This window comes from Poecilia formosa, unplaced genomic scaffold (assembly GCF_000485575.1).
Source record: "Poecilia formosa unplaced genomic scaffold, Poecilia_formosa-5.1.2 Scaffold220, whole genome shotgun sequence".
Classification (NCBI taxonomy): Eukaryota; Metazoa; Chordata; class Actinopteri; order Cyprinodontiformes; family Poeciliidae; genus Poecilia; species Poecilia formosa.
Genome location: NW_006800159.1, coordinates 251264 through 277892, shown reverse-complemented (window position 1 = coordinate 277892; position 26629 = coordinate 251264). Strand labels below are relative to the sequence as shown.

Sequence of the window (26629 nt, the reverse complement as noted above, 5' to 3'; positions counted from 1 at the left end):
AGTTATCTGGCCTTGTTAAAGCCCAGAAACCAAAGATGCGATATATGACATTTCAACATCTAAGCAAGCAAACAGTGAGTTACAGTTCTCCGTATTCTCTGTGCAATGACTGTTAGGTGTGAGACAGAAACAGTGCTGGGCTTTAGAAGAGGGTGGATAAATTTCCTTCCATGCGATGTTGACATTGATGGAAAATTGGGTAAAAAAATAACACGTCAAGAAAAAAGCATTTAAAAACTCACTGATGTCACTTTTAGTGTCAAAATTGGTGGAAATTCGATTCAATTATTTCTTTAAAAAACGACTAAAACCTACATTTGTTATTATATGTACATATCAAATAAATTATTTGTCAGTCTGGTCTGGTCTGGCAGATTATCATCATGTATCTCAGATTACTATTAAAACAGGAACTGCTTTGTTCATGCTGAACAGCAACGCTGAACTGAAAATGCCAACAACTACAATTATTTTTGTTTTTTGATGGATCTCAAGCACCAAAGTGAATTTATTCCTTGCCAGATGGCTTTGTGTATGAACAGATATTATTCAAATTGCTTGCCTGGTACAGCAGCGTGTGGGTGTTTTCAAGGACAGCCTGATTGATTGGATAGTGTCAAGATCAATAACTGGAGATTGGGAGGCGTTTGCTCTTCTAGCTAGCAAAGGAGAAAAAGAAAAAAATCTTGTTTGATAAAACAAGTGAGTGGGCTGCAGAAGCTGGAGGCTCGTTTAATTTGTGTCTCTCCGTCTCTGCAGTATCGCTTGTTATGCTGTTTAATGAAGTGCGTCTCGAAATCTCCCACCACCTCAGCTATGCTGTCATTAGCGTGCTGGCTGTCTTCATGCTAACGTTTCAGTAGCTAAACTCCAACTCTGGCTGGTGGAGTCTTTCAGCACTTAAGCTGCTAATCTGGTAAAAGGGAAGATTGTTGATTTTTCCTCCTGTTATCTAATCGATGAGTTCCACCTAACAGCTAGACTCTGAGCTTAAGAGGAATCAAATGCAGGAAAGAGGCTAATGACTGGAGAGAGAGGGCTCAGAGTAGAAAACAACACGTAGGGAGGGATCAGAAATAAGATAATGTATGGAACATGATTATAAGTAATAAATGCAGGTCAACTAGCAATTGTTTTAGTAATTGAGTGTACTATTGATTATTTTTGATGATTAATCAATTCATCTACAGATTTCTCATTTAGCAAGTTAAGCTTCTTTTAGACAATATTTGAAGTACGGTGCAATATGAAAATCATTCAATAACTTTTATTTACAAAAAAGGAAACAAACATTTATTTAAACAAACATTTATTGCCTGAAAATAATCAACACAGCGTTCCTTTAGTGTACTCTAAAGCAAAGTGTACACAAAGGAAGCATCTGCTGCCAAACAATTTACTTCTAACATCAACATGTGAAAATCTCATTCCTTTCTGCTTGACTTAGCATCAGTACAGCCTCCGTCTGAGTGGGTGGTTATATTTTGTACGCACTTACAGGCCAGCAAAAAGTGTTAAATAAGAGATTTGATTTTTTTTACAGAATTTGAACCAGTTGATGCTGAAACCACTTGATGATTTCTGGGTAGAACTAATTTGCAGATGATTTCTTTTTAATTCTAAATGTTAAATGTGTAAAGGCTTTGACATAATCACTGCTTTGGGTGTGTTGTTCTTTCAGCAAATGGAGTTCTTTCCAGTCTATATTTCAGTTAACGATTGATTATTAAATTAGTTGACGATTATTCCAATGATCACATGTCATCACAATTATTCCGATAAATTGTCTCCAAATGTTATGCTAACTCCTGGTACAGGAATTAGCATGTTTATAGACAAGATGGGTCACTGCCACTCATTCCTCTATCAGCAACTGAGTACGGTAGTGGATGATGTGGTTTGGCCCTGGCTCACAGCTCCAGTGGGAGACATTTTAGGTTTTCTGTGTGAATCAGAAGTCACGAGCATGTTTGTGTGTGTGTGTGTGTGTGCGTGTGTGTGTGTGTGTGTCAGCTGTGAATTAGAGAGAAATGGTTAATCCCAGATTCTGCAGCACAGAGCCTTCCTCCCTGAGCTCTGATCTGAAGATATATTTAGAACGCCACTCTGCTGTGGTCAGACGACACTGCAGCAACACTTCCACAGCAGGTGGCGCTCTGCTCTGCTGCAGCCAACAGTAGGTGTGATGATGCTTAGAATACAAAGCATCATCTGTGCTAACGGAGAGTTTGCAGAGATAGGTATTAACAGTCAGCTATGAAAGATAGAGAAAACATGGAGGGGGGTTTTTTGGTTTGGAATTGGGTTGGGGTTCGGGTTTAGTTGTTGTGGCTTTGTTTTCAATTTTTTGGTTCCAAAATTTGGGGGGGTTTTGCCCTTTTTTGCTTTTTTTTTTTACTTTTTTTTTTTTTGTGTAGGTGTGTCTTTATGGTGTAAAGCTCTTTGACCTGCCTTGATATGTGCTCCACAAATAAACTTGATTGATTGATTGATTGATTGATTGATTGATTGATTGATTGATTGATTGATTGATTGATTGATTGATTGATTGATTGACCTGATCAAATATTGGAGACTGTTGACATCTATTGAAACTGTTGCTGATGTTTGGAAGCTTTTATTCCAGCCTGCTATTTGTGTAGTTAACTCTTAAAAAGAACCTTACATTATGATAAACCATGGAGCATATGGTGGACAAGTGAACAAACTCAACAGTTAGATTCAACAGATTATATAGTATCTGTTTCCCAGGTCCACTTAGGGTGAGATGTATCAGGAGGAAACAGTCTCCTGGTGAGCAAGGAGTCAGACGATTGTAAGAGGGTTTGACTAAGAGTCTGATAAAAATAATAAAAGTCATTGAAAAAAATCCAATTACTGCTAATCAAAGGCAGCTCTAACCAGATCAGTTAGAGCTGCCTTGATTTAAAGAAACTCAATGTTTTGGCTGTTTTCCAGTTTTCTGGAAGTTTGTTCCAGATTTGTGGTAGATAGAAGCTGAATGCTTCAACTGACTTGCATAAATCCAGGAAGTTATTTAGCTTGTCAATCGAACTTTCACACAAATCCCATTTGTATGTCATACAACCTTTTACTCTTTAGATGCTTAGAATGAATCCTGGTCAGCTGATGTGGGAGGGCAGAGAAAATGATCAATCATCAAACAAAGATCTATGTTCTGTGATGATGTATGTCGGCTATAAAACTGTAATAAACCTATTTGCCTGAGTGTAAATATGACTCTCATGATCCATAAGTCATGATTATGTACCAGTTGACCAATCGTCAACTGGTCAATGGACAAAGAGGCTGAAACAAAAGGTGACAAAAGCATCAATTTCTCTTCTTAAGACAACAAAGATCTTAAGAACAGAAATTTCTCCTTTTTGTAGTATTTTCAGTTTGATTGTTTCCATTTGATCTGCTTTTCATTCCAGTCTCTGATTGCTGATCATGTTTGGCAATAGTGATGGATGACATGATTGTTTTCACCGCTCACAAACAGGAAGTGACCATTTTTCTAACGAATGAGTTTTATCCAGTTTGACATTTCATCTGGTCTGATCGTACCACTTTGTTTTTGTTTTCTGTAACCTGACAGGCCATGTTTTATAACATCAGCTGTTTACTTATTCATTTGTGTCCCCATGCTAAATGTTTCATTTTAACCTTTGTAATAATATATATATATATAAATGACACCAGAGTGAGTTTAAATGAATGCTCTTTTGAACTCCAAAGACATTACTCGTGTGAATTATTTAGAAGTGAACAGCAGTTAGTTTTCTCATGTGGCTTATTATTTTCATTATCAGCTCAGAGGGAACTGATATCATGTGAAGATTGAGACACCATCAGATCTGTGGTTTAATCAGATTTGACTTGTTTATTTGTTAATCTTCATATAGCACATGTACTCATCCTAAAACCTGTCAAATGTCTCTAACATGATCAATGCCACTTGGGTTTGAATCATATTTTTCTGTCTAATGCATTAATGGACCACCAAAGCTCTTAAATTACCACAATGGAAAAGTGTCCAGTTTTATTAACAATAATTGTATGATGTAAAGCACTTTGAAGTGCCTTGTTGCTGAAATGACCAAAAAAAACGTGACTAACTTGATTGATTGAATGTAGAGATCACAGAGTTCGATAGGCTCTATTCAGAACTGAACAAACCAGAATGAGATAACTATTTTTTTAACAAAAAAGTATAAACATAGTGTAAATATGCCGAGTCACACTGGTGGCACTGAGAGGTTTTTGTGGATCAAAACCTCTCAAATTGAAGTTTTTGATCCACAAAATGGTGTAAACGTTTTCATCAGTCCGTACCTGAGAGCTAAAATACACGGTGGGTCTGGTTGCCGTGTGATGTCAGGGCAGATTTCCTCAACAAAAATGGGAGAATGAGACCTTCTGTATGGGAGACTAAAAGCTAAATTGTAAGATAGTTTCCAGGACGATGACAACATTTATTTTAAACTTTCACTATGAACCGTATTAATCTAGACGCAATCAGATTATTTTGGTGAAAAGGTTAGTCACGTTTGACTGTAACATCTGAATTATCAGAGGAAAATGATGTCATCAGACAGACCAAAGGGCAAAGTGATGCATACATTTCTGGAACTTCAAAGAATAAAAATCTAAAGTGAGTAAAAATAGATAATATCAACACCAAGTTACAAATTCAGGCAGAAGAAGCAACACGTTCTCAAATGACATTTTCACAACAGAAATCTACAGAAATGAAAGGTTACAGCAGGAACAGTTTTACTCAAGCAGATGAAGAAAGTGCATTTTAAAGATGGGAGTAAATTTACTCAGGTAAATGAAACTAGCTACTAATCAACTGTGGTTATTGGATGACTTCAATGGCAACGTGTATAATGTGCAAATTAAAACTGCTGGAAAATCTTTATTTTCAGTCAATGAATCAAAAACAATTCAGCAGAGAACAGCAGACGCTCCGCTCTGTTCATGTCTTAAACCACAGGACTCGCTGCAGCGTTACCAATCAATTGCCAGTGCAGACGCCACATTCAATCCGCCGGCTCAGGCACCGTGGGATAAATAATTTAACGGAGGGAGCTTGAAATAGAAGAATATTTCGAATGAGTGGGGGAAGCCACTCCCTATCTCTGCGGTTTATCCCGTTTTGGGAGCGGATGCTGCAGCGACGTTGGCAAATGAGAAGGGAGCCGGTAGATGCAGCAGTTTTCTTGTTAGGTTGATTTAGACTTGATTCACTGAAAACTTAATGGGACCAAAAATGGGTGTGGAAATTATGTCATTACTAATAATTTAGAGGCGGTGGAGGAAATGTCAACGGGTCGCGAGGGAATTCTCCAAGTGGATAATGATATTTATCGAAATGAAGGCAAAGCTGTTAAACTGGGGCATCGCATTAAGCCAAGACTCATTATTCAGAGTGCTGCTTGAGTTTTTAATATTCAAACAGGATGTGGATCGAGAATATGAGACTGAAATACACAATGCAGAAGGAGATCAGATAGATTACTACAGCAGGAAGCGACTGTATGGTTTAGTTAAGATTGAATAGTTTAAAAGTTTGTTTAAAATTGTATATTTTAGTCCTGAGCCAAGACAAACAGTGGCTCCAAACTAATTGGCTTCAGAAACACACACCTGATTCACTGCAGTATTCATAAAGTAGTTCCATTTTCACATCACATCAAGTTCATCTCTACTTTCAGACTGCTGGGTACATCTGCTAATGGTAAACATTGATCAAACATTTGATGTGCTCATCTGTGTATTATTTCATAATTGACTTAATTTGAGCAAAATCTCAAATCTTGGTGGTGAAATAAATACTGGGAGGGATCAATCGTTGAGCCACACCATAGATTTCTAAGATTAGCAACAGTAAGGACAAAAGTTTGAAAGAGAAGCCATGTTTGGACTTTGCTACGGAAGCAGAAGTACAGGCTGCTTCCAATGTGGGTTAAAAATACCAGCATGACCAGTACTATGGATGCAGGTTTGGCAGGTTGATGGTGGCAGGAGTTCATTCCGTAACCGGCGGGTTGCTGGTTCGATCCCCGCTCCGCCCATCTCTGTCGTTGTGTCCTTAAGCAAGACACTTCACCCGCTTTGCCTGTTGGTGATTACCAAATTGCTTCACATTACATTCAGTCATTCATCCACATTCATTCACTGATGGTGGTAAGCAGCAGTACCACCAGGCCCTCTGTCCACCACCAGCAAGCAAAGTGTGTTGTACCCTTGGGCAAGTGTCTTTCCGCTGTAATAAGGGTTAAGGAAGCAATGATGGAGATGGACATAGCAGGAGTTGAGCCAGAGATGAACTCCTATCCTCGCTGCCACCGTCGTCCCATCAGTGTGTGAGTGTGTTTTGGGGTCTTTTGCACAAGTACAAAAGACTTGTGCAAAAGTCTTTTGACTCCACTGACTGGAGGAAGCTGAACATGGCAAAAACAATACAATGTGTTGAAAACTGAGAGGAAAGAAATATTAGGGGTGTGTACTGATCAGTACCTGGAGTGGATCTGGTGACAGGAGAGAATGTTGGACATTGATGGTCCAATCGAGTCTTGAACAACTGTGAAAGATCACTCTCAGAAGATCTGAAACTAACACCTGAGGGAACGTTTTTCTCAAAATTTTGAAAAACTGATTGTGTTCTGTGCCGAGCTGTGAGACATGAGCGATCGCTACCTAACAGGACAGATGGCTTATTTTTCATACCTGAACAAGTTGGCAAAAAATTGATCAAATCTTCAGAAGCCAAAATGGCCAAAGAGTGAAGAGACCAAGATCAGCCAAAGAGTGGAATTTTGTTGTAGCCTGAGGAAGTCTTTCTCTGTTACAACTTTCACTTTGAAGAGTGTTGCTGTCTGTCTGACCTGGAAGCATGAAGTTATGATGCATTCTTTTGTCGGAAAAATGTCCATTTTCCGATCACTGGTCTGAGTCAATTAAGCTGAAAATGGACTGATTTCAGTCATCTGATAATTTGTCAGTCCATCTTTTTATATAGTTTTTTTTATTTTTACATTTCAACTCAGAAATAGAATGAAAATTAAGTATTTTACTGTTTCTATCCTGCTGTGTTCACTGAAGGTGCCAAAATACATTAAAAAAAAATGCCTTTGTCTGCTGAGTTTATAGAAGGAGCCCAGACTGTACTTCATGTCAGTCTTGAAGAAAGAGTGTTATACGTTATTTTTTAATAATACGATGTCATGTCCTGTCTTGTGTTTTGACTGAAAATGCTAACTGGTGCAGCTAAATCCTTACACATTAGATTAGAAATCATCATAACCAGCAAAGCATAAAATTCTCCCCCGCCTAAAGGAAGAGAGCTAAAGTTACTTTTATATAAGAATGTGTTTCAAATACGCTTCTGTTAATTATTGGTTCCCTGATATGGAATCTATAATTGACTCATTTCTGAATATTTGACATAATCAGAGTCTCCTTCCTGCTATGGGCACCCTGATAATACTTCCATTGTCACTTATTAAACACGTCTATTCACATATAAGAGGAAAATATTCATGTCTATCCATGTAAGCATGATGGGATAGTTGTCATGTGTTTCCTATATGCTTAATAGATGATGCCCTTTGATTGACATGCAGTAGTATAAAACCTCCAGACTTGGGGTTCAAGTCATACCTGGAACATTAGTTCATTTGGAGAACTGAAAGAAGTACCATTTAGAGTCCAAATCAAGCCAACCCCAACTCTGGCCTGCATGCTGAGCGCTGTAGTTCAACGTGTGCAGCATGGCCTTCTTCCCTCCTACATGTGAATACAGCTGGAATTCACGAGTCTGCAAAACATCAGAGTTTCTTCATGCCTTAGTTCCTGCAGCTTGCTGCTCCAAGTCCCCTTCTGTCTCAAACACTGTCTTCTGTCCTTCTCCTCTGCTTGCCTATGCTGGTGCCCACCAGGTCGTAATATTTTATAAGGTATGTATGGATGCGTGATGTCAAAGCAAGCTGCCATCATCAGCGTCGTGTGAAAACGCATTTGTCCCTGCAGTTTTCTTTTTGTCGCACCTAAATGCTTCAGGTCATCAGTATCAGACAAGGAGAACTTGAGTGAATACAGAACACTTTTCAACTTGTCATAAATTAAATGTAATTATCAACATTCTTGTGAAGCACTGAGTTAATTTTCACCAACCACACTCAGGCAGATTTTGCTGCTAAACCAGAACAGTCAAGGAGTTTCCTGATAGTCCAGTTGACTCGGTTCGATTAGGGGCCAAAGTTGCAACATTTGTTACGTTTTCAGCTGCTATGTTTCACTTTCACGCCTCATTGTGTAAAACTAATCAAACCATTTGGAAAACCTGTTTACTTCTTTGCCTGTGGTGGCGCTATACCAAGAACCACTGAAGAAAACGACATGAAAACTTCTGGAGAAGACACTGAGCACAACTTCCTTCTTCACAAAAATGGAGTGATTTTAGCGGCGAAAGGATTTCTCTTTTGTCTTTAATAAAAGACCAAGAGCCATTTCTCCTGCTAGAGCAAGACATGCACGTTTGTTTTGGTTGTCTTTACGCAGAATGCCCTACGCTGTAGTTGCCGGTCCGCTTGGCATTCACATATGCATTCAAACCGCACCAGTGTTCAGTTCAGTCTTCGTCTTAGCGTGATGTGCAGCAGATGTCCTGGTCGGAGGTGTGTTCCATCAGACCATCAGTTCCCGAAACCACAAAAAACTCATTAAGGCGCACGCGGGATCAGTGCAAACCTGCCAGAGTAAAACGCAAGAAGAAGGGAGGAATAATAGAACTGAGACTTTCTAAAGGAACACATTATGCATTCTAAAGAACATGTAAAACAGAAGGTTACTGGCATTCATCAGTTTGGAAAGCATTAAAAATTATTACTAAAGATTTGGGACTCAAATGAACCAAACTTGTTTGGATTTTTTTTTTTTTTTTTTTTTTGTAGCAGTGGAGGATGCTACAAAAAAAACCCTAATACAGTTGTAAATAAAAGAATATTAAAGAACATTCAAATCTGGTGGTATTAAAATGATAAGCTTAAACCAATTGTGCTGATAAACCTTTGCCATTTGCGTAAACATGTTTTTAATATCATTTTGTAAAAAAACAAAAACAAAAAAACCCCACTTTATTCAATGATTTAATTCAGAAAAAGGATTAACTAAATAAAAAAATACTCAGCAAACATTATTGTTACCAGCTTGTGCTTAGCAACAGCACAACCACAGCAGGTTTCACAGTCAGACAGCAGGGAAGCAAGGTCGTTCCTAGCAACATCACAACCATTGCCATTTTGAATAAAGGTTCAAAGATTATTATTTATAACTTCATTTATGACATAGACTGAGGTAAGACTGGGAATAAATCTGAAGGCCAGTCTGTCCAGTTCTGCAGTCGCTCTCCTGTCTTCCCGGTCGACAAATTTCCCGGCCTGTGTGAACCGGGTGGGTGTGGCGGGATCCTTCGAAGGATGCAGCCTTAGAAACTGGACACACCCATTGTCAGGTTTTGCTAACGTTTGGTGGAAGCTGTTGTTGCCAAAGGTGCCAGAACCAGTCACTATTACTCCACCACAGAGTCGTGTTGGTTTGGATAGATTTTATCCCTCAATAATTAAAATCAGTGCTTGAAAACAATCTTTTGTATTTATTCAGGTTGTCCTATGAAAACAGTATTTATTTGATGATTTTCAAAAAACATGTAAGTGTGACATAAAAAGCAAAAACAGCAATAATCCTTAAAGGGACAAATGCTCTTTTTCACATCATTATCTGTAATGTTTGTGATGTCGTGCACGCGTCCTCCCTGAAGGCTGGATCGACACTTCTGCAGCCGAGCAACTCAAACTGGTGTCGATTGCTGACTAAACGGAAACACTCGCTCATTAGCATTCATTAATCAACTCCACTGTCGCACTGCAAGAGTCCCTGGAGATGACAGCAAAATTCCACTTGGAGCTCTGCCGTTTTACTCCAGCAGCCAAGATAACACAAAAAAAGGTTCAAAGGTTATTATTTGAGACTTTAACATTAATAAAAAATAAAAATTACCCAGTAGTCTGAGCAGGTACAAATAACTACATTTTAGACTCAAATATCTTAAACATTCACTAATCTGGTTTTTCCTCAATACTGAGTTTTGAGAATACATCTTGAAAGTTGCATAGATAGTTTTTCCAGACAGAGTATAAGTACATCAGTTTTATTAACTATTAGTAGTTAAGTAGTAGCTCATAACCAGCCCAGAGTAGTTAAGTTGGTACTTATATTTCACACAACTTTTGAAACCACAGTTATTTTATTTAGACTCTGTAACTGTTTTAATAAATCATAAATAGAATATGACAGATTGTTTAGTCTTCAGATGCTTTATCAGACGATCATTCAACTTTCCTCTTCACAGCTTAGCAAAGCACAGAAAGCAGTCTGTTTACCTTTGTGTTTACTTTGAAATATCTCCAAACTACGGATCTTTTCGTTCCATCCTGCGATCTGACTTCTTCCTTCTTTTTTTTGAGAATCAGTAAATAACTTATCGATGTGTCACCACCACCTGGTATGAAGTGTAGTTCAGTTTTTTAGCTGCAGTTCAGAGCAGGAAAGTCCAGCAGAAAAGTGTATAGTTGTGCATCTTGCAAAAGATAAAAGCAAGTATCAATACTGGTATCAGTATCAAGTACTGATGTGATACTTGATGTTGGTATTAGTATCTGCATTGGGCCAATACAATACTGGTATCGGTATCAGGAAACCTCAAGCTTTCTGCTTTATGAAACAGACGTGAAGCCTTTGCTTACTAGTTTGTGTACTCTACTGCTTCCCACAATGCAAAGCAAACCTTGAAAATCTCGTCTATCAAAGGAAATGGTGGCACAACGTTGCAGGCCACATTCATCTTGGTTTTGCAGTGTTTATTTGAATGTTTTTAGGGGGTGGGGAGTTTGTCCAGGCCAATACATCACGTTAAGCTTGTTAACAAGAAAATGTGACTAACTTTGCTGTTATATGTCCAGAGGTGGGTAGTACTGGTGACACTTACTTGAGTAACTTTTGTAGTTTTGTAGCTTTACTGAACCGTACCTTTTACTTTTTTGAGTAATATTATGAATGATTACTACTTTTTCTTGATCAAGTAAGAGTAGCAATCCAAGTCTATTTCTTTTCCATTTAAAGAAATAGACTTCAGAGATTGGAAACATTCGATTCTTAGATTTCTGCAACGTATGAGCTAATGTTTATGCTAATCTGAACATAACTGGTATTTTCTACATGTCTCTGTCTACATCATTATTGTTTATTTGACATTCATAAAATACATTGCTATATTATTTCAAAGATTACAAAACCATTTATGCATTTCTATTTAAGTGTAAAGCTTGTTTACTGTGACTGCCCCTCCCTCCTAGTGTCCTGAGATTTTTTTTTTAATTTTTAATTCTTTTGTTTTTTAGTGAAGCTTCAAACTGGAACTGGATCATGCCACACAGGCTGAGGTTTTAAATAAACTGCTCTGATGCACAAATCCCTGCTTTCTGGGCTAAACATGTTTTCTAGGTTAGCCTTTCACGAATGCAGATAGAAGAGAAAACATGAGATTCCTGCTCTGGGATTAGATTCCGGCTGCTTTGGCTTTTTACTGCTTTATTTACTGTCCATATTTATTTCCGCATCACTTTGCCGTCCTGGATAAAGGGATATTTTCTATCTGCATAAATACAAAAATCAGCATGTTTGATATTGTCTCTTATTTTCCTTTCTAATGGAAAAAAAGGAACTTCTCAGGCTTCAAAACTGTTCTTTGTCAGCTATTCAGAAATGTGGTTTCATGGGTTTTACTATTGAGGCAGCAGTTTGTTGTGTTGTGCTTGTCTCAGAATGCTCTAAATCTAAGAGACACTACATATAAAAGGAGAAACCAAAATGGAAGTGTTTTCTCTTCGAGGGTGAGTCCTCCTGTCAGACCTCGGTGCGCCTCGTGTGGCCAGACTACGGCTGTGCAGGTGATCTGGAATCCTGCCAGCACTGCAGTGTTTGTCTCACTTTGTCTACTTATGTCTTCCCTTCATTCACAGTTTGTCTTGTAAAAAATATAAAGTAAAAGAAACTTTAAAACATTTTGTTTTGTTTTTTTCTCTTTTCATATTTAAAGGGATACTATTATGCAAAATTGACGAGCATACATTGTGTTATAATATTATTCCCTCATCCCTCATGTTGCTTTGATGTTTTTTTATGGATGTTTGAGAAATCCTTTAGTCTCCATGGCAACCATTCACATTTGATCTTGTGTGCAAAACACCTAGCTGCACCAAGGCTCCTCCTGGGATTTGCAGTTTCCAAACTTCTGAGTTCCTCCACTCAGCTCCTTCAGACTAGTCAACAGCAATTAGTAAACGATTGGTGGGACATCTGCTGAGGGCATTATATTGTCCTTCTCAGTGTAACGCTGGTAAAAAAAAAAAAAAAAAAAAAAAAGTTGAAGAGTTATCAGATCCATGTTGTGATGACTTCCTGAAGACGGGGTTTCAAAAGAGCAGGAGGTTGCAAAGAGACAGAGGCCCAATTTCAACACGCTAAGTCAAATTTTTTTTAAGTCTGCAACAACTGAACACTCGGGTCCGGATTCCGGAACAGTCTTTTGTGAATAGACTCAGCTGTTCTTGAATGATTTATAGTATTCTGAGTATTCTGACATTGTTTTGCTCCATGGTTTCTTCATACGTCTGATAATAGCACAGACCTGCACAGATTCATCCTTTCACCAGGCAGCAAAAAATATTTCACTGTAGTTTCACAAATGAAGGTTTAACACTTCAGTTTGAGAAATGACTGACTCTTTCCTAAGTTTTTACAAATGTTCTACACAAATAAACTATTTCTGTTGTTATGGTGTCTGCTGAGATGTTCATTCAGGTCTAGGACAAATCATTGCAGAGCAGAGCCTGATTTACCATCCCTGGCTTGGCTTCGTTGTTGCTGTGTTGTTACTACGGTTACTAGGTTGCAGTGGTGCGTGCTGCATTTCTATCTCCAGGTACATCTTTGTGACAAAGGCTTTTTTTATTTGTGTGACAATGAGAAAATGTCAGCATGTTTATCAGATAGCTGTCAGTCAGTAGAAAACTAGATCAAGGAGATCAGAGTTTCATCACCACCATTATGCTTGATAGATTGGTAACACAATCAGAACCGAAGTAAAACGGAAAACCCTGAAGCATCAGCCGACTCATTTCACAAATGTTATGAAGAAAAGTGAGACACATGGAACTCATAGTACATCAGCGAAGACAAAGCTGAAATGGAAAACAGCTTTCCGATGTTTTACATGCATTAACCATATCATGAGCATGAAATATTAACGCGGTTCTGTTAATTTCTGTCCTTCCAGTGATTACACTTCTTATAACACAATCACTTATCACATCTCAGCTTCTTTTTTTTTTTTTCATTTCCGTTGGTTCAGCTAAAAGGTTAGCAGTGTTAATTCCTGCCTCCCTATGAGATGTAGCGTCTAATACAGTGAATCATTTTCTCCCAGGCACTCATCGTGTTTCTGAAGATGCAACTCGGTCTGCTTATGTTTAGTCTAAAGCTAAGCTGAGTGAAGGCAGCTTGAGGTCTGTTTGGAGACAGTCCGCTGTTTTTGTACATTTATTCATCAATACTGATTTTGTCCAATAGCTAATCTCCTCAAGGATTAAATTATAGTCTTAGTTAGTTAAGAAAAAGGAATTTAGAAAAAAAATATCACAGGGTTAACACTATAAACTGTTTTACCATCTTTTATTTACAAAATTTGCATGGGTGGCGTAGCTAGCAATGCTAGAACAGCAGTCTCTGTTTCTTCCCTCCTTTACAAACTTCTTCAGCTTTTATTTATCTTTTTATTTATTTTTGTTCAACTTAAATGTTTCAAGTCATCAAATAAAATGTATCTTCAGACTAAATTGACCAGAGTTTGTACAAAAAGAGTGGGGAAAAAACTATTCCAGTGTTTCTCAACCCTGGTCCTCACCGCCCCCTGCTCTGCATGTTTTAGATGTGCCTCTATTCCAGAACAGCTGATTCAAATGACTGCATGACCATCAAGTTCTGCAGAAGCCTGTTAATCACCCAGAGATACAATTCAGGTGTGTAGCAGAAGGGAAATGCCTCAAACATGCAGGACAGGGGGGGCGGTGAGGACCAGGGTTGAGAAACACAAACTATCCAGCTTAGCTTAGTTTAGGGTTAGCTACATTAGCTTAATTTTGAGCTTTTTAAGTGGCTGCCAACATGTTTCATCACAGACAGGTTAAATAAAACACATTTGGTTTCCTCTTCTCAGCCTTTTTGTTACCTGCTGAAAGTCTCACTCTTTCAGCTTGAATGAACCACAAAGATGTTTCAAAAACATGCTGTTTCATTTTAGCTAATCTTTTGTAGTTTTTACGCTTCTTTTAGCTAAGTTCAGCATATTTTAAACATCCACATGTTTTTTAGTTAGTTAAAAAAAAGGAATTTATTTGAAGTTCACGTCAAAAAGTAATTTCTTATTTGCTTTTTGCATTTTGAAAAATGATCAGTATGAAGTATCCATTCATTAAATCGCCCTCCAATGTTAAAACAACTATCCCTGACTTTTTCACTAAGCCTTTCCACGGTGAATGATATTGTCAGGGCGACCTGATTGCGCTGATGCATCCAAATAAATCCAGCAGATACAGTGTGCTGTTGCTCCAAATACATTTCAAATGATTCCTTTTGCTCTTTTCCATCCCTGGACACAACCATATCACGAGCATGAAATATTAATGCAGTTCTGCTTTCTCTTTTCATTTCTCAGACCATGCAAGCTGCCCGATGCCCGACAGATGAGCTGTCGCTGACTAACTGTGCTGTCGTGAGCGAGAAGGATCTGCAGTCCGGACAGTGAGTAGCAACCATCCAGGAGTTTGTCAGTGCAAATTCAGAGCAAGGATTCTCAAGACACATCTGTTTTTTGCTTCTTTTTTTAACTGAAATCAAATTCTAGCACTGAATTGATGAGCAACTGAGAAAAAAAAGACATAAACTCCAACAATATCAATGATTTATTTTTCTCAGCTCTTTTACCAGAAAACAAGATAAGGCATGACTTTATTAAATGTCTTTTGGAGCTATAAGATGGAATGTATGGAATTGGATTTTCAACATTTTCCAAATCATATACATCACAATGTGAATTTTGATCCAATTCACCAATCATTTTGGTTCAGGTGTTGCTAAGAGACAAACTAATTTAATCGTCTTTTGGCCTCTGTATCATTTTTGTTTCTAGTTTTTAATTGGAACAACTGGACTGGATTGTGTTTGGACACTAGACAACATTCAAAGTCTTCATCAACTCACAGCTTTTGACATGTGACCAAAACAATTCATATTCTTAGGGACATGTTTGGATTGTCAAACAGCAACAATGCAAACATTGAACTGAACAGAGACCAGGGCCAGCAGTTGGGGGTGGGCATTTATCGTATCGTTTATCATTTATCATAATCATTTTTCTGTTTCAATTTATTGATGTCATGGTAAATTCCAATTAATGATGTTTAAAATCCTCCAACATCTTTATTGTTTCTTTCGGCTTATTGTCAGGATTGTTATTTTTACTATTTTCTTCACTGTTTGTTCAATATCAGTATCAGTATAAGTAAAAGTATAAATAAACTGAAATACATGTTTAAATGCAGGTAATTTGTCTTGTTTAGTGATACAAATCACACTTTTTCATGTGAGTTGTGTCCTAAAGAAGCATATTAAAAATGACTATGGTTTTTCAAGAGCAGTATTTGTTTTTGTGGTGTTATTATTGCTCTGCCATTCAGTCGGACCAGTACAATTATTTCAAAAAGGAGTAATAAACAGTTTACAGTTCTTATTGTCACTTTATCATTATTGGAACAGTATCGCAAAATATTGTGATAAAACTTTGAGTCCATATCGCCCACTTCTACCAGCAACTCACATGTCCTGTTTGCTGCACCACTGAACAAGTGTTCAGAATTGAACTTATAAGTTATAAAAACCTGTCTAAAAAGCTCAATCGGGCTGTCCTGCCTCTCTCTGCAGACACGTGACAGTGAAAACGACACCAAACCACAAGTACGTGTTTACAGTAAAGACCCATCACACTGTAGCAGCTGGAAGCATCGCCTTCAGCCTGCCACAGGTACACAAAGCTGCCACTGACAGACTAAAACTCAGCTGTATGGCCCATTCTTAGCCGCTCATCTTTTTCTGTTGCAGAGGAAATGGGCCGGTCTCTCCATCGGCCAGGAAGTGGAAGGTAAACATTAGTTTTTTTGACTCATGCATCATAATAATTGTTTTCTGTTAATATACAGAGTTATGAAAAATAACATATTTCGTTCGCCCATTCAGTGTCCAACTACAACTTTGACAAGTCCAAGCAGTGCATTGGCGCCATGACAATCGAAATCGACTTCCTGCAAAAGAAGAGCACCGACTCCTCTCCCTACGACTCGGACAAGATGGCCGCCGAGTTCATCCAGCAGTTCAACAACCAGGCCTTCTCCGTCACCCAGCAGGTTGGTTCTCCACGGCTTTTTTTCTTTTTTCCTTTTTATGTTGGATCATGTTGTTAATATTTGGTGTCCACATTTTCCAGTTAGTGTTCAGTTTCTGTGACAAGTTGTTCGGACTGATGGTGAAGGACATCGAGGCGATGGACACCAGCATCCTGAAAGGAGAACCAGCTTCTGGGAAGAAGCCGCAAAAGGTACGTGACCTCAGGAGGGAGTTCAGACCTTGAAACTGAGGGTGAGGAAGGAGTCAGGGCTGCTGCTGCTGCTGCTGCTGCTGCTGCTGCTGCTGCTGCTGCTGCTGCTGCTGCTGCTGCTGCTGGAAGCGTCTGTGAGTTATGTTTTGGTTCTGCCACTCATGAGATTTTGTTGATTGTTCAGAGACATATCATTAGTTTTAAGTAATTAAACTCCAGAGAGCGAACTGGAAAATTGCTTCCCAGAACGTAGAATGATCCAGATAGGACTGCAGTCGGCCATAATGAATTAGAACATGAGCATACAGAGATATTCAGTTCTAAATAGACGTGAGCAACATGAGGGATCAACTCTATATTCTATAGGAATTTACATCATCAAACGTTACCACAGCATCATCAGGTGTTGACGTCCAGGGAGGTCAGTTTGTTAGAGCATGGGGAACTTTTGGACCAACCCAGCAAGGTAACATAAAAGGGCTGGGATACGGTTAGATTTAGCACAGTTACTAAACCTGAATTTCAATCTGAATACTTATAGAGAATTTTTATGATATAACTCTAACACTAATTGCTTGTAACTTTCTAATTTTATTTGTAACATCAGACTTGACATGATTCACTATAAACAAATAAAGTTCCACTATCAAATATAGAAGTGCTCCAATGTCAGTATTTTGAAACTAAAAACTCATTTAAAGGGGCAGTGCTGTGTAAAATCAACTATTTTTGAGCTTTTCATCATATTGTTCGCTCTTCAAATACATAGCAAAACATACTGGAGTGTTCCTTTGATTTTTTTATTCATGTTTGTGAACTTCTGTAATATCCCATGGCAACCATTCAGCTGTGCAAAATGCCTGGGTAAAGCTAGCCCTGCCTTCAACGCACAGCTCCTCCTCAGAGCTGCAGTTTCCAAGTTTCAGAGCTTCCGCCTCACAGAGCAGCTCTCCCCAGCCACGCCCTCCTCAGCTCTTTCAGACTAGCCAGCAGCAATTAGCAAACACCTAGTGGAACTTAGCATCTGCTAAGCTCATTATAAGAGCTACTTTTGAGTGCAACTCTGGTAAAAAAAAAAAAAAAAAAAAAACATTAAAGGGTTAATAGAGGAGCCATGTTATGATGCCGTTTCAGAAAGAGCAGGAATTTTTAAAGAGACAGAGACCCAATTTCAAGGCACTATGTTAAGACCAATTTCATTTAAGTCATATTTGACATATATATCATTTTTATAACAACTGAAGATAACATAGTTACTTGATTGTGCTATAAAACAGCACTAAGTGCCTAGAAAATACATAACACAGTCCCCTTTAATGAATTTAAAACTCAAATGGCAAAGATGTACATGATCTTTTTTTAAAACAGTGAATTAATGTTGCAATATCCTTATGTTTTATCTCAGAAAGTGTCCAAATAATAAGCAATGAAAGTAAATAAATTAAATAATTTTTTAAGTCAAAAGCTTCTAATGAGGCTACGTTATATAGTAAACTACAGTTGATTAGTAGGACAACAGACCAGCAGCATACGTTCACAGGCCCTCTGACTATATAACTCAAAACATTAAAATATTGTGAGAAAGATTATTTTTGTCACTCATTTCAGAAAGTGAAACTGATACATTTTGTATATGCTATAAATTAAATAGTAACATTTTCGAGTGTTTATTTCTTAAAATGTTGAAGATCAAAGTTTACTGATAATACATAACCAAAACTCAATTTCTTAAAATGTATAATTCTGGGAACAATTATTACATGGAGAGTTGAGTGGAAGGAGAAAGTGCTTGGTTTCTACACATGGGCTACAATTGTCTCATGTATTTCATTCTTTTCAATGAATCTATCCAATATATGAGCTGCACTTTTTTAAATGAGTGGCATATTTTTGTACTTTCTAATGACATTCACATTTTTAGCTTCACCTGTATTGAAATTAGTCAAACAGAAAATACAGCAAAAAATGAATCATAATGATGCATTTCTCCCATCAGAAGCATTTGGGTCATGTCTGATTAGCCTGTGTCTTTACTGACCTTATGTCTGACTGCGTTTCCTGAAATATGACAAAAATGACACAGATCTTAGATTTGCCTTCTAATTAGACTTGTATACATTTTAAACAAATTAAAAATGAAAAATTTGAATTTGAAATGAAAAATTTGAATTTTTCCTATTTTTATTTTACTTTTTTTCCTATTTAAAGTTTTATTTTTTGTTTTAAAAGCACTATGTGTTTTACAAATTTAATTTAAATACAAGTTCAGCTCAAGAAATGTGAATATCATAAACATAATTTATGTTTAGGCAGGATTTTATTTCAATACAGTAATAACTGCTGAGCATATAAAAACATTTCGAATTAGCTAAACGAGGAATGTGAGTAACTCTGGTTTCTCCAACAGATCGACATCGGTCTGATGGTGGGCAACAGCCAGGTCATCTTCGAGAAGGCAGAGAATTCTTCGCTCACACTAGTTGGTGTGTTCTTCCACTTCTTTCCATATATATGGCCTGACTGTGTTTGAATACCAACTTATTGGTAAATGTAAAGCCAAAATGCTACTTGAGAAACATGGATAGCCTGTGACTGAATCCATTTTCTCCACAAGATGGCAGCAACAACAAACAAAAATTGACCAGAGCTGTCTGTAAAGAAAAGCGCAAAAATAAAAAAAGAAGCAGGCTTGCTCAATTTTACTTTAGAAATGAATTTAATTTACAAAAAAAAAAAAAAAAAAAAAAAAAAAAAAAAAAAAAAAAACTATTGAAAGTGTTGATACATTTTGACTTTATATTTGTTTGGGCTTTAGAATATCTGATGATATGTGTATGTTTGAACAGGTAAGGCAAAGACCAAGGAGGCACGGCAGACAATCATCAACCCGGACTGGAACTTTGAGAAAATGGGTATTGGAGGTCTGGACAAGGAATTCTCTGACATTTTCCGCAGAGCCTTCGCTTCCAGGGTTTTTCCTCCTGACATTGTGGAGCAGATGGGTAAGACATCTATCACTATTATCTGTCACTTTTCACATCCGTAATATAGAAAAGATCTAAAAAAAAATATTAGTTAGATGCATGCTGGAAAATGCTGGAAAAATAATCATACATTTAGCAAAATTAGATGACCTCTTCCTTCTTCTTTCTTGCATCCACAATACCTGACTCTTCCTTAATTTATTATGAGTTTTTTTGGGTCACATATCTTCCTTTTTATAAGCTCTTTCTAGTCTTTTTTTTTTTGTTTACTGTGAATTTTCTTACTCCAGGCTGCAAGCACGTGAAGGGAATCCTGCTGTTTGGGCCACCAGGGTGTGGAAAAACCCTGATGGCCCGGCAGATCGGCAAGATGCTCAACGCCCGTGAGCCAAAGGTGGTTAACGGCCCGGAGATTCTCAATAAGTACGTGGGAGAGTCTGAAGCCAACATCCGCAAGCTGTTTGCCGAGGCAGAGGATGAGCAGAAGAGGGTGAGAGACTTTTCTGTCCTGTGACTTAAAGCAATAAATTCCAAGATGGTGAATATGCTGAACGATATGTTGATTGAAGACAGTGTAAATAGGGAAGTTTGGGTTGAAGAGGAATTTTTACATTTCTTTGGAGGTCTGAGACCATGGTTTTGAGTCTGAAAGGGTAGAGTGCCTTTTTTGTGTCGGGGAAGATTTCCTGCCCCAAGTGGGTCAGTATCTTGGGTTCTCCTTCATGAATGAGGGAAAAATGGAGCAGACGATTGATAGTTGAATTGGTGCTATGTCCTCAGAGATGTAGGCATTGTGCCGATCTGTCCTGGTGAAGAGAGATCTGAGGTAAAAGGCGAAGCTCTTGATTTGCCAGTCAAAATATGTCCAAACCTTCATCTATGGTCATGAGCTTTGGGTCACGGATACAAATAAGCAAAATGAGTTTCCTCTGCAAGGGGTCTGTCTCAGAGACAGGGTGAGAAACTTGGTCATCTGGGTGGGACTCAGAGAGACTCAGAGTAGAGTCACTGCTTCTCCATGTCAAGAGGAGCCACTTGAGGTGATTCGGGCATCTGATTAGGATGGTTCCTGGATGCCTCCCTGGTGAGGTATTCCGGGCATGTCCCACAGAGAGGAAACTCGGAGGAAGACCAAGGAGACGCTCATCCAAGGAGAGGATCCCTCTGTCCTCTTCGGATTCCAACAGAGTAACTGGATGGAGGGACAGATGGAACAGAGAGGATGGTGTTTCTCCTCTAGAGAGCTGTAAATGTTTGTCTGGTGTCTGTTTAAAGCTGATCCTCTTTGAAAGAAACTTTTTACTTTTTGTCGATGAAGAGTTAAACTGCAGACTAATTCGGTCTGGTCATCGTTTTCTTCCAAGCCTTCTCATAGCTGGAGTCTGTCTGGTTACCAAGAGAATATCTTCCTGACCTGTGCTGCCAGTCAAAGGGAAACAGAGAGCTGGTCAGAGAGTTACAGGCAGAGTTGGGTCAGTGAGAGCTTTTCAGAGAGAAGAGGTTGGCAACAGCATCTTGGAGTCTTCACTGTTGGAAACACCTGAAACGAGCCTTTGTCCAACATAGGCGAGCAAGAGACGGTTACTAGGCTGCCTAGACCAAGATGTTGTATCTTTTCTCTAGTGAAACAAAGTGATTTCTCAATGGTACTTTTTAGGCTACAAATGCAAAAACATTTAAGAATAAAACTTAAAAAATAATAATAATTTTGTTTTCAGCTTGGTGCCAACAGCGGCCTGCACATCATCATCTTCGATGAGCTGGATGCTATCTGCAAGCAGAGAGGCACGGGCGCCAGCAGCACGGGTGTGCACGACACTGTGGTCAACCAGCTGCTGTCGAAAATTGATGGCGTGGAGCAACTTAACAACATCCTGGTTATTGGTAAGGACTGTGAACTCAGACAGAAGCCATGTTGTAGAGTTCTTACTATTGACAACACTTTTGCCTCTGCTCCTACATTAGTTTTCTGGTCTCCCATTGAATTCTTATTTTTTCCTTTGATTCCCTAACCCCTGATTTTCTGTGTGTGAAGGAATGACCAACAGACCCGACCTCATTGATGACGCTCTGATGAGGCCTGGCAGGTTTGAAGTGAAGATGGAAATCGGTGAGTTGATGTCTTTGCTTGACTGCCATTTTAATCTCTAGTTTTAGTTTATGAAGCGATTATTCCAGTGCACATACCATATGCACCATGAGAGGAGTGTTTTGTGGGTTTTCTGTTGGGGAGCATGTGCAAGATAAACACATATGGGCCAGAGACTTCTATCAACATGGGCCTAGTGTAAGAAGACCCAATAATTGGCTACAACAATCTTTTAAACCTCCCATTGGTAATTGACTTGAAGGGTATCTTTTCTGCACCTACTGCGTTTTGGTTTGATCTATAGGATTTTTGCAATAATTTTTCAGTGGTACCTTTAGAAAGACTATCAACCCAGGTTCAGTGGACAGTTCAGTATGATATCAGTTTTAGTCTAGTTTTCTCTCATTGCCACTGCACCCGTCCTCCAGGTCTGCCTGATGAGAAGGGTCGCGTCCAGATCCTGAACATCCACACCAATAAGATGCGGAGCTTTAACCTGCTGGCTGCAGATGTTGACGTCAAAGAGCTGGCCGCAGAGACAAAAAACTACAGCGGCGCCGAGCTGGAGGGGCTCGTCCGGGCCGCACAGTCCACCGCCATGAACCGACATATCAAGGTCATCTGACTCTCTGGAACACTCAGCGCCTCAGCTTGAGGTGGATTCAGTTTCATTATCAGCCGTTACGGATGAGGACAAAGTCAATCACCAGCAGGAAGCAAATATTTCATGTTAGCATCTTTAGGCTAACTTAGTGTTAGGGGAGGAAATCTCATCAAACAGCATAGAATGAGGCTCTATTTTCACTGAAGCACTACAAATGTTTGCACACATTGTACAGTCAGCAGGCAGAAGCAGGTTAGAGTGACAGCAGGGATCAAACAAAATCAATAGGCTGCTACTACAAGGACCCAGGCCTGGTAGATGTGAGGGCCTGAAATCCTAACACCCAACGTCTTTCTATTTGCTTTAAGTCAGTAGAAAAGTGAAGAGATCCTCAGAGAAATGAAAGGTTCTAATATCCTGACATGAGGTCTCATTTCACCCTTAGTAGTAGGCATACATGATTTGTAAATCTGAAATGACAAAGTAGTTTAAAAAGTTACCTCTCCATCAATATGCCATTGGTTTATTGATCTTCTCCAGGCTACATCTACAGTTGAGGTGGACATGGAGCGGGCGGAGAAGCTGCTGGTCACCAGGGCTGACTTCATTGGATCCCTCAACAATGACATCAAACCCGTATGTAACACTCTAGGTTCCTGTTGCATAAAATCTCTGTGGTCCATCAACATGAAGCATGAGCGACACGGAGTTTCTCACCACCCCCAATGCTTTGTTTACAGGCTTTTGGCACAAACCAGGAGGATTACTCCAGCTACATCATGAATGGGATCATCAAATGGGGCGACCCCGTTACCCACGTCCTGGATGACGGAGAGCTGCTCGTCCAGCAGACCAAGAACAGCGACCGCACTCCTCTGGTGGCTGTACTCCTGGAGGGTAGACAAACAGTTCAACCAAATCCTTCCAAAGCAACAAGACTCGGACAGTAAAGTGTACCACTTGTGTTTATGCCCACAGGTCCGCCCCACAGTGGGAAGACAGCCCTGGCAGCGAAGATTGCAGAGGACTCCCAGTTCCCCTTCATTAAGATCTGCTCTCCAGACAAGATGATTGGAAACTCTGAGATCTCCAAATGCCAGGCTATCAAAAAGGCAAGTCCTGCAGACGGTTTGTGGCTTCATAGTGAAACAATCACATGTTTATATTCACCTCCAGTCTTCTCTGTCTCTCCCAGGTCTTCGATGATGCATACAAGTCCCAGCTCAGCTGTGTGGTGGTGGATGACATCGAGCGCCTGCTGGACTACGTGCCTATTGGTCCTCGTTTCTCCAACCTTGTGCTGCAGGCTCTGCTAGTGCTGCTTAAAAAACCTCCACCCAAGGTGAGAGGTCTTCTGAAGCCTGCAGACATTCATGTTGAACACTGAAAAATACACTCAATATAATCCTCAGTTATCAGCAGAAAGACTTGTGACTTCACCGTATTCAACCATGCAAATCAGATTTTTATTTAAACAAGAAAATCAAACTATTCTTCTACTTCCACTTCACAATTGAGTAAGACATAAGACATACAATTTGTTTATTTGTTATTCTGTTTCTAGAACATAATGAAATTGTAGTGGTAGATCAATAAATAATGTCTCAATCAGTCCTTAGGGTGCAGTGGTGGTCGATCAGCTAGATACTAAAACTAAAGCGAAAATATTGAAATTAAGTTTGACAAATTTGCAGAGCTGAAACGATTAATCTGATTAATCAACCATTGAAATAATCGTCAACTAATTTAGTTATCGATTAATTGTTAAATACAGAAAAGGACAACTGCTGAAAGAACAGCATACTCAGTAATTACCACAAAACTGTACAAAAAGTAAATATGGTTTGTATTAAAAATAAAAAAAACTTTGTAAACATATTCTATGTGTTTTGGCTTCACCTGTTATTCTTTTGTTATCCATTAATGAATCTGTTAATCCGAAAAATACCAACAACATTGATATTATTAACTGTTGCTGTTATATCAAACAGAAAAGGGACGAGATTTTCTCATGTTGGTGTTAGAAGTATTTTTTGTTACAAATGATCAAATGTACACTAAAGAAATCCTCTTATTAAATTTAGGCAATAAAATATTTATTTTCTTTGAAAAGTAAATTAATTTTTATTTGTATGTTTTAATGCATTTCTAATATTATATTAAACAGGCATAAGCAGATAAATTTAAAAAAGATGTAGAATTGGACATTTTTTAAATCCGATTAATCTATTAATCATCAGAATGATCTATAGCATAATCACTAAAATGCAGTTGTTCATTGCAGCCCTAAAAAATGTAGGGCCTTTAAAAGATTCCCTGAAGAGATTGGACCCTACAAAGGGCAGAGTGCCGGGGTGCCAGGATCGGGTTTGTAGAATTTTGGTCTTTATGCCAGGATTTGCTTACTCAGCAAGAACACAAATAAAACACTGTCAAATCTGTTGAAATTAATTTTCAGAAATATATATATTTTTAAAAGCATTATCATATATTTTCAAAATAATCTGTATGTTCTATACTGCATATTAATTTTCTAAGTATAAAAAAAATGTTTTATCTTAACAATACCATCAACAGCAATTTTGCATGAAAATATGAGCAGATGTCATCCGGCATTTGAACATGAATGGAGGGTTTTATCCTGCGGTGCAATCAGAGACTGATGAAACGGCGTCATGTGTTGGTTGTGCAGGGCAGGAAGCTGCTCATCATCGGCACCACCAGCAGGAAGGACGTCCTGCAGGAGATGGAGATGCTGGACGCCTTCAGCACCACCATCCATGTCCCCAACATCTCCACTGGGGAGCAGCTGGTGGACGCCTTAGAGGTACAGCACAGAAAGAAAGATCCTGAAGGGTCTACACTTTCTCAACGATGAATAAAAGATGCTTATTTTAGCTTCTTTGCTCAAAGGCACAAAGTCAGTTTTGACATCTTCCTTATTTTTTTAACCAGGATCTCAAGCTACTTTAAGAATGTTTTTCATGTCATCAGTGTTGTTATGAGAACATGTCTTTCTCCCTGTGGGTGGAGGTTTGGAGCGTGACACTGAACATCTCCATAAATCTCCTTTTGGCCCTCGCAGCTGCTTGGAAGCTTCACGGATAAAGAGCGGGCCAGCATCGGCCAGCAGCTGAGAGGGAAGCGGGTCTGGATCGGCATCAAGAAGCTGCTGGTGCTCATAGAGATGTCGCTGCAGGTACGAAGCCTCAGGTCACAGGCAGAAAATCGAATAAGATCTAGCAGAGTTTGAAGTCAGGAAGAGCAATGTTTCTGCAAGCTCTTAACAAATTAGACTTTTTTTTATTTCAGAAACAAATTTTTAATATTGAATATTAAATGAAGTTTAGCTACGTCTTACATGTTCAACCAAATGCTTCTTTTCATCATTAAATAATTGCCTTTTGAATAATGTTCTGGTAATAATGTTTCTAATCTGAGATGTAGGGAATCATAGCCATACTTTGTAATGTTTTTCATGTCACTGCGGTTCTTATAGCAGATATTTGTTATGTTTTATGTTGCTTCTCAACCCATTTATTTCTCCTTTTGCCTCCCTCTCTGTCTGCAGATGGATCCAGATTACAGAGTGATCAAATTCATGACTCTGCTTAGAGACGAGGGAGCGTAAGTATAATCACTATTTTAAGAGGCGGTAGCAGCCTCCATCAGCTGATGAACTCATCCTGTGTCTTCGTCATCCTCCCTCCTTTAAAGCAGGGTTTTCCAGGTTGTGGCCGGGGGGCGTTTTTTGGCCTTTTGGGGGGTTTGGGGGGCCTTGGTTTTTAAATTTGGGCAATTTTGGCTTGAGTTCTTGTTTGTTTGTTCCGGTTGGCCCTTTTTTCTTTTTTTAGGGGTTTTTTTTTTTTTCCTGTGTTCTTTTTTTTATATTGGGTTTAGTAAGTGGATTTCTGTTTCTTACAGTTTTTGTATTAATCTGAATTTTGGAGTAACAAAAATCAGTTATTGACCTGCTTTTACTCAAAATCAAACCTTGCAGCCCAAATAAGAGAACATAGAAACAGTGTGACTGTCTTTTACTAAACCTTTTTTTATGTTTTGTTTCTTTAACGGTTTACTGATCCATTTTCCTTAAAAATCCAACTAGGCTGTTAATATCAAATAGTTCTTTTTTTGGTTTATTATTGAGTAGATCAAATGAAAAAAGGCACAAA

General features: G+C 38.7%; 1 protein-coding gene across 3 annotated transcripts in view; it reads left to right on the top strand.

The window, feature by feature from the left end:
* nsfa (N-ethylmaleimide-sensitive factor a) overlaps window positions 1-26629 on the top strand; it is a 36709-nt gene that overhangs the window by 7842 nt on the left and 2238 nt on the right. Inside the window, exons 2-20 of one of the 3 annotated variants that reach the window (XM_016679778.1) lie at window positions 7950-7967; window positions 14843-14928; window positions 16108-16207; window positions 16285-16324; window positions 16420-16586; window positions 16667-16777; window positions 19185-19260; window positions 19624-19779; window positions 20052-20251; window positions 21480-21645; window positions 21797-21871; window positions 22279-22466; window positions 22995-23090; window positions 23195-23351; window positions 23433-23566; window positions 23650-23796; window positions 25147-25281; window positions 25540-25653; window positions 26026-26081. In XM_016679778.1, the coding sequence (XP_016535264.1) occupies window positions 7950-7967; window positions 14843-14928; window positions 16108-16207; window positions 16285-16324; window positions 16420-16586; window positions 16667-16777; window positions 19185-19260; window positions 19624-19779; window positions 20052-20251; window positions 21480-21645; window positions 21797-21871; window positions 22279-22466; window positions 22995-23090; window positions 23195-23351; window positions 23433-23566; window positions 23650-23796; window positions 25147-25281; window positions 25540-25653; window positions 26026-26081 (2222 nt within the window). Of the gene's footprint in view, window positions 1-7949; window positions 7968-14842; window positions 14929-16107; window positions 16208-16284; window positions 16325-16419; window positions 16587-16666; window positions 16778-19184; window positions 19261-19623; window positions 19780-20051; window positions 20252-21479; window positions 21646-21796; window positions 21872-22278; window positions 22467-22994; window positions 23091-23194; window positions 23352-23432; window positions 23567-23649; window positions 23797-25146; window positions 25282-25539; window positions 25654-26025; window positions 26086-26629 lie in introns of those variants that run through there. The other 2 variants (XM_016679779.1, XM_007568274.2) reach the window with 2 other exon arrangements.